The 8642-nt window shown below is 48.6% G+C and overlaps 1 protein-coding gene across 10 annotated transcripts in view; it reads right to left on the bottom strand.

The window, feature by feature from the left end:
- Positions 1-240: 240 nt before the first annotated feature.
- TOM1L2 (target of myb1 like 2 membrane trafficking protein) overlaps positions 241-8642 on the bottom strand; it is a 53546-nt gene continuing 45144 nt past the window's right edge. For all 10 annotated transcript variants that reach the window (XM_077918667.1, XM_077918669.1, XM_077918670.1 and 7 more), the window contains one exon: positions 241-6807. In XM_077918667.1, coding sequence (XP_077774793.1) covers positions 6653-6807 — 155 coding nt within the window. In that variant the 3' untranslated portion in view covers positions 241-6652. The remainder of the gene's footprint in view (positions 6808-8642) is intronic.

Here is an 8642-nt window from a genome sequence, read left to right as displayed (position 1 = left end):
TGCAACAGGAGCACTGACACCATGCAAATATGCAGCAGGAGATTAAGAATTTGGTTCCCCAAAGCAAGTTGGGGTTTAAAAGTGGGTCCTGGGTCTGAAAAGGTTAAAGATACCTGTCCAAAGCTCTAGGTGATTGAGATCCTTTTGCCTTAAAACCCACGAAATCCTGGGATGCGACTGGGCGATACATTCAATCCATCACCACACGGCCAACATTCATGTCTAGTCGTTATCGCTGTACAGGTTTGCACTAACGGTATTTTATTGGAGTATTTCACATGCAAGAATGAAAGGAGAAAAAAAATGTACAGAGACCGACGGACAGACAAGAGTTAAGTGACAGCAGGTTAATTAATACATCCTGATGCAAAAACCGTTTAGCAGGTTTTCGCTCACACAAAGAACACCATCACTAAAAAGGAAAGAGAGAAAGAGAGAGAGAAAGAGAAAAGCCAGGATAGTTTTAAAGGCATTTAAAGAATTAATTTTTACATAGCTGTCTTTACATTTTTAAAAAACAATTAATTCCCTTTCCCTGCCCACCAACCTTCTCCCCCAAACAAACAAAACAAACAAATATTTTCAGTAAATAAATATTATCCACTTTTAATCTGGACACGCCTAGAGCTTTTTAAAAAATATACAGATGGAGACACTATGACACAGGTTACGGTGGGGTGATGCTATTGCAACAGTTAGCAGACGTGGGGGGGGGGGGGAGCTCATACTAATTTTCTTGGAGGGCAGAGGAACCCCACTGAATAAGGATGTTCTGTAGAAGCATTTGCTTGCCATGGAGAAATAAGAGCAGGAAACAGAGTTATAGGGGTTATATGAGGAACCAGGACCACAAAAGGCCAGGATTGGTGTTTTGTTTGTTTTAAAATCCAAATAGTTAGCAGGTTCAGTCACTGCATGCCTAAGGTTCAAAAGGACTGTACAGGAGATTCGGAAATTTCTAAGCAAGCCACTTCCTGTGAGATTATAAAAGGGTGTTGTGGGATCACAAATTCAGGTGTGGTTCCCACTTCTGTAGGTATCAAAGCAGGGTGGAGGTTAAAAGGAGGCCAAGTGTTCAGGCCAGATGCTGGATAATTAAAAGGGCCCAATTCTCGACTGCTATCCTGCAGCTGCCATTCATCCAAGGCCGCCCTGTGTTGATGCTTCTATGGCTGCAGCTATTAACTTTAAAGTCAGCATTTAACACCAGAGGGTTGAGCAAAGAATTGGGTCCATACTTCCTCCACACCTTCTGTGCTCTCCTGAAAGGTCATGAGACCATGTTAAGTTTGCTTTCCAGGCTAAGCCTGAAAAGACGGCTCAAATAAGCACCCAAGTTCCTCACTTCTATTTAAGAATCGGGAACCTGTGGCAACGTCAGGCGTTGCCGGGACTCCCATCAGCCTCAGCCAGCATGGCCAGTGGTCAGGGATGATGGGAGTTGTGGTTTAGTGTCAAGCTCACCTATCCACACGAGACATTTTAAACTGGATTGAAACCACTTCAAACTTCAAAAACCATCGTTTATGATCTGCACCCCCCCTCCGGCAAAAAAAGAGCCATGGGAACTGCTGCATTGGGAGAGTGCCATGAATTGTGCCAAATGCATCTCACCTCTTTGCAGACAGGCATTTCCCAGAGATTATTTGGGCGGGAGACACGGCAGCAAAAACAGTGCCAAAGGTTTAAAGTTTGTGGGGTCAATAGGCCATTCATCGGGCGATCCCATGCCCTGCACCAGTTGTCCTTATCCTGGCAGTAAGTACCAGTAGGGGATGCTTTTGCCTCTCTTTGATCCACACACAGACTGAATCAGACCTTCCCCAGTTTTAGATGACTACTCCCGTCAGCCCCAGCTGGTTGGAGGCAATGTAGTTTGAAGCATCTGGAAGGTTCCAGGTTGGGAAATGCTAAACCGAATGAAGGAAGGTTCGATGCATGCTAGACTGCCAGAAGTGAGAGCTGAGGCAGCTCTGGCGTTCTTTTGTCTGTGCAGGGGGAAAGTGCAATGAAAAGGTTTAAAATATCCCAATCTCCTCTGTTGGAGACGCTTTCTTTACTGATCTGCCAGCCACCACCCAGATGAAGGCTGGCAGCGAATTAGAACCCCAGCAACCTTCTTTTACAAAGGAAAAAGTGCTTCCCCATCCTTGGACCCCTCTTGTTCCTCTGCCTGTCCTCCCAGGACAGGGATGGGGAGTGACAGGAAAAGGCCAGGGACAGCTTCTCCTGCAGTAACAGTAGTGTCAACGGGACGGCTATCTTCTTATCCAGATTACCAAGATGCAGCAGCTACAGAGAGCCATTGCGCTGGCACAACCAGTTCTGGGCTGTGGACAGCAGGCTTGAGGTCTGGGCCAACAGAAGCTGGTAGCAAATGCTCCAGAGAGGCAGGTCTCCGACTAGGGAATGGGAAAGAACGTGGGCTTCTTGCTATGGCTGGAAGTCTCCTTGCCCCCGTTTCATTCTTTCCCCATTCTTCCTGGAAGCTGGAAGGTTTCACTGTCTCCCCCAAAGGCTATGGCCCCATCCACACTATTAGCTTAAAGCACAGTCGTTCCACTTTAAACAGGCATGGCTTCCCCCGAAGAATCCTGGGAGCTGCAGTTTGTTAAGGGTGCTGAGAGGTGTTAGGACACCCCAGTTCCCCTCACGAAGCTGCAGTTCCCAGTTTGGTTGAACAACCCTTCCTTCTTCCCAGGGAACTCTGGGAATCATAGCTCTGTAAGCATAGGGGCCTCCTCTCAGCACCCTGGACAAACTACACTTCCCAGATTTTTTGAGGGAAGCCATGACTGTTTAAAGTGATATGATATGGCTTTAAATGTATAATGCAGATGGGGACAGAGAGGCAGATGCTGGAGGCCTGTCTTTGGAAACTTTGTGTGCTCCAGATGTTTTGGGCTAAAACTTCCATCAGACCCAGCTGGGTGGTGGGAGTTGCAGTACAAAACATCTGGAAGGCACCAGGATGGAGACAACCGCACAGCTGTATGGACAGGACAATGGCCAAATGGTCACTTTCCATTTCTAAGATGCTTTGTTATCATTTAAAGGTTCTTCCTCCTCCCCGGCACACACGTGGTTATTTAACAATTTCTTCATAGCCTAAGAATTCGTAACAGGTTTTGCTATTGCACCAGTCTTATACAGATTTGAATTCTACACATAACACTTAAAAAAAGGGGGGGGGGGTTGGTGGTAGAGAAGGAACATGCTATGCACCTCCTCACACATGGAATATATTTTAAACGGAAACAATTTGTTTTCTTCGTTCTGACACCTCAGAACACAGAGGTGTTAATAAAGACGCTGTAGGAGATGCGTTTCTTAAAAAAAAAAAAAGGAACAGGTGAAGGGAGGTAACAATTAAGGTCCCAATCCAGCAGGGATTTCTCTCGTACAAGTTCCCGCTCACTTCAGTGGAGATGATGCCAAGAAACTTCCTACAGGATCAGGCCAAAAATAAATATCCGAAGCCTAAATGATGGGCCTCATTAGTGTTTGAGTAGGATCCCAACAATAATTTAGTGTCATTTAGTGATTCCTAACACAGATAAGGGATTTTATTTTATTTTTAATGGATAGTCCCATATTCTCGTGGATTATGCCACTTGGGGTCAGAGCCTTCCCTCACTTTTGGCCTCTGATACAATAGACAGCCCCTTCTCTCCCTGTGAATACGGCAATGGTGAAGATGGTTGGAGAGCAAGGAAGTAAAACTGAGGGCAGAAAGGCCTGTGGAAATAAGGACAAAGGGATGAAATATATTTAAATTTCAACTTCCCAGTTTGGGCATCACAAGGAAGCAATGGGAGGTCATTTGGATATGGAATGCTAGGGAAACTCCCAAAAAAGCTCTGGTAGGTGTTCGGTGAGTGTTGCAGACCAATCTGGTGCCCCTCCAGATGTTCTGGGAGCTGCAGTCCAAAACATCTGGAAGGCACCAGGTTGTGGGAAGGCTGTGCTAGGACATAGCCAGAAACCTAAGTTCACACGCTCCAAGGGCATCTAGCTGCAGGCGAAAGAGCTGGGTCATCGCAGGAACATCCGAGGGCTCTTGAGCCAAGGGACCTTCCTACTGTAGCAGGAACTGCCCCTATTGGGGAGCATCTAGGCAGGGTGGAAGCAAAAACGTCCACATCTCTCTGACACTAATAAGTCATTTCATTTCTCATCAAGCCTAGACCGGATGAGATTCTTCTCCGCTTTGCCAAAACAGCCGGCAATGGCTGCCTGCTTTTCTCCTCCTTGGCATAGTATCTTGCAACAAATCCACCTCTAAAGGGATCTCAACGCTGCTGGAACAGGGATGGGGAACCTGTGGTCCTTCGAGCTGTTGCTGGGAATCCAACGGCCGTAAGCCCCAGCCCTCATGGTCAATGATCAGGGATAATGGGAGCTCCAGTTCAGTCACATCTGGAGGGTCCCAGGCTCCCCAATGCTGAGCTACTACAAAGCAATGGAACGGACACAACTGGTTTCTACTCTACGTGCTAGAGACAGAGCCCTGTGCTAGAGACCTGGTCCTCCTTCTTAAAGTAGCCAGGAAGCCAGATCACAGCGTTGGAATGTCAACATGCAACACACACACACAGGTTACCCAAACGTTCTTGCTTAGGAGTAGTGTCACAATATCAACACAGGCAGGTGGAGAAACCACCATCCAACCGGACTAGACATGGGGCCAGACAACGCATCAAACAGCCATGTCTGAAACAGGGCTTCCGGTTGCATGAGCTTTTAAAAGCATACGTCCACTGAACGGATGGTGCAAGAGGCAGCAGAATGGGGCAATATCATTTCAGACTGCAGCTGTTAGAGGGCCCTTTCTGAATACTCCTCCTTGTAAACATTCATAGCAAGTAGAGACCTAACACCGTAACAAGAAAAGATTCCAGCTCACTCCTTTGCCTGCTGCGCTGGCTTTTGATTTGTACGGAATATTTAAAACAAGGAAGTGGTGCAGCCCACTCAGCTACCATAGGTCTCTACCACATCACCCTGCTGCATGGGGGTGGACCAAGTCAAACATCAAGACTAGGACCCGGGATCAAAACAGCAGAACTAACTGCAAGGCAGGAGGTCGAACCATTTATGACAGACAGTTCCACCACAAAGCAGAACGCAACTCCCGTGGTTTGATTTAATCCTGCACAAATATGTGACGTGATCCCAGGGAAGGGGCAGTTGCTACTTTCCTCCTGGGTGGACCTTACATTATACCCTTGGACAGGTTGAAACCACGCACCAAATTGTCAGTGGATCGCGTGGGGTGCTCCCATCTCAGAGCACCTCTCCCTTCTAGGCAAAACACCCATACAGGTTCATCACCCAAAGTTACCAGTTGTATGGAGGCCCAGGAAGTGGCAGTCGCGCTGGACCAGGAAAGCAACAGCAAGCAAGATCAACTCCTATACTAAAAGGGTCACTTCTGCCTTCTCTAACTCCACTTGGGATTTGTTGGAAGGCCAGAGAAGCCAAAGACAAGTACCCTGTCGAGAATTTGGCACAGCCTGGAAATCCTGACAGCAACTTCAGGGGTGCTAGCGGAGGCAGAGGGGCACGCAGACAAGACGGGAAAAGCCATCACTTAGAACGCAGCAGCCGAGGTGCCAACAAGGGTCGTCGTTCCAGACTATGCACCACACTGTCTCTTGCTTCTCATTGAAGCTTCTCCATTCAAAATTTAAAGTGCACATTCCTTGCAATGCACGCAGCAGCCCAGCTGTGGCCGGATCCTACTCCCAGGATTCTCAGTGACACCTCTGTGGCAAGGACAGAGGATCTATTCTAAACCCCTTTCCACGTGCGTCTCACATACACCCATGCAAAGCAGGCCTTTGGTATGTGTGTGCCAGGAGTCCACCTGGCAAACACAGACACTACTTTAAAGACTGCCCATTTGGGGGGGGGGGGGTTTCTTCTCCCTTGTAGAGACAGCGTACCCGCTAAGAAACACGGCCTACCTATCAGAGCCAGGTCACAATCCTCACTGCAGTTGACCACCTTAGGGCAGAAAGCCAAACAAACATCCCTCGAAAAAGATCCACAACCCAGCTGGGAAGGGGGAACAGGCAACGCATGGCGCCAAATTCTGGGACTGGAGCAAGACGATAAATTTCTTTTGTGTTCAACCTATGGGAAGGCTACGCCGGTTCTTGAGAAACAGGCACCTAAACATACTTATACGCTATCAGAGATGCACCAAGCATGTTGCACTTTGGACTGGCTTGTGGGAGAAAGGTGGTTTTGGCTGAAATCAAAGACAGGACTGCCCTCTGCACAACTCTGTTCTGGGTCTGCCGGAAATGCGGGGAGGTGAGATGAGAAAGAATTCATGCATTATTATTATTATTATTAAAAAAGAGAGAGGGTCTTGGTATTGAGCTGGGTGGGTGGGTGCGAGAGAGAAGGAGCTTAGCCAGTGGGCAAGGACAGCCACGGAAGTGACAAGGCTGGATGTAAATACTCTGTGAAATGTTAGCTTATTCGGGCTGGATTGCTTCCAAGAGGTACGAGAGGCCATCTATGGAACCCAGGAGGGGCAAAGGGAGCTCGTCGCTAGCTGGAGAGCACAAGGAGGCCGCTGGACTGCGCGGTTGCCTTCCTCCACACACGCACACGGGGAAGAAGAGCCGAGGAAGGAGTGTCACAGGGCAAAGAGGGCATCTTCCGAGCGCTCCGGCTTCTTTTTGCTTGGGGGGTTTGCCGTCGTCGGTGGCGTGGGCTCCTCCTGAGGTGGCGAGGGCAGGTTGGGGATCCTTTCAGCAGCTTTGGCGCGCTCCTCTAGGAATTTGTCAAACTCTGCAGGATTTTTAAACATAATAAAGAGTTTATGTTGCGATTTAGGGCTAAAGGAACTTTGCCGCAAGCTATGGCACGAGGATGCCTGCGGGGGCTATGCAGCTCTGCAAAACTGCCCCCCCCCTTGCAAAAGGGCCTCCTGCGGCAGATGCCCTAAAACAGAAATGGAGAACCTCAGGCCTTGGGGGGGGGGGGGGCAAAGGCTCTCTATCGGGCCCTCAGGACTCTCCCAAGCCTCAGCCATGTTTCCTTGAATTCTGATTATGCTTCCTGCTTGCCTGAATGGAGGATAGAAAGGGGTGTGCATGTATGTATGAAATGAATCTACTGGGAAAAGGTCACTTTCACACTTTGCTCTACCCACTTTTACCTCTGCCCATGCCCACCACTGCTGTCACCCAGAAGGGGGGTGTGGCCCTCAGGCCGCCCCAAAACATCCCTGGCCAACCTGGTGCTCTCCAGATGTTCTGCACTACAGCTTCCATCAGTCCCAGCCAGCACAGCATGATGGGAGTGTTAAAACTCTGAAGCCTGTGAGCACTTTCTGAAGTCCTTTCGCATGCTACTAGGACCAGTCTCTTCAACTCTGAACTTCTTCAATGATGCACAACTTAGCAGAGTAGTGCAGCTTTTCCCAGGCAACGATCGAGACTGCTCAGTCGGGACGATGATCAGCAACAAAGCTGACGACTAGTAACTTGATTTTGTAGTTTATTATATACGGCAGCAAACTCACAAGCTATATACAAGTTACTATATACAGACATGAACGTCATCACTCTCCAAGCACTCCAGAATACTCCTAACTAGCCAAACCATGTCATAGGTCATGCTGCCTATATGAAAGACCTCAGCCAATCACCAAGCTGTTACTCCAGGCAAATTTCTCCTGCGCTCTGTCTCCCTAGCCTGTGGTCAAAACACTAATTGCTCACTTGCCAAGCTGCACGTGGACTATGAACTCCAACAGGGAGTTGCTAGTCCAAAATACCTGGAGGGCACCAGTGTAGCCAGGGATACCTAAAAAAAAATGTGGGGTGTGATCCACTGTTCCCTTGACAGAAATCAGAGCCCATTGGCTCTCTGCAAGAAGGGCTTGATTGAACTCCAAGGGATGATTGCCCTGATAATGGCTCCTAGGAAAGACTGCTCTTATGAATCCTGGTCTGTGTGTTCTCTGCCTCAAATAAAATTCTGCCCCCAACTTGTTGGCATCCACCTGTCTCGAGAGACAATGAAGTGCACCTCTGGGGGTGAAGTCAAACTGCAGAAGAATCACGGCGCCTGCTGTGGCTGCAGAGACCAGTAACTTGTATCTGCTGGCTCCCACATTGTTTTTCCTGTGTCAGCAGCAGCAAAGTGACCTCTCCAGGGCACAAGGTCCTGGGCTGCTGATGTGGTCCTCTTGGCCTTGCTGATATGGTCCAAAGGAAAGCAGGGCAGTACATTTGGCTGCAGGAGTTAACGAAAGAAGGCATTCAAGATGCCATTCAACTGCCTTAGGGACTCCACTCCCTAATTGTGTAGGGTTTACTCCTTAGCCTTTTCTTCTCCTGAAGATATCTTCCAAGGCAGTAGGCATGGATTTTTTTTCTTGGGGTTTCTCACGAATGAGTATAGCCGCAAGGCAGCGGAGGCGTAGGATCAAAGTTTTCCTTCTCCTAGACAGGCTTCCTTCCCAGGCTGACGAGCCCCATCTGCCCCCAAAGCTGAATACTGCAGAAAGTATTAAATGTGTCCCATTTTGCATAACTTTTAGGGAGCGGCAAGGAAATATGCAGGTATCTCACATGGCCACGTTTTTTGGAGCACAGGAAGCTGCTCGCTCTCTGCTC

This window comes from Podarcis muralis, chromosome 14 (genome assembly GCF_964188315.1).
Source record: "Podarcis muralis chromosome 14, rPodMur119.hap1.1, whole genome shotgun sequence".
Taxonomy (NCBI): Eukaryota; Metazoa; Chordata; class Lepidosauria; order Squamata; family Lacertidae; genus Podarcis; species Podarcis muralis.
This window is presented reverse-complemented; position numbering and strand designations above follow the sequence as displayed.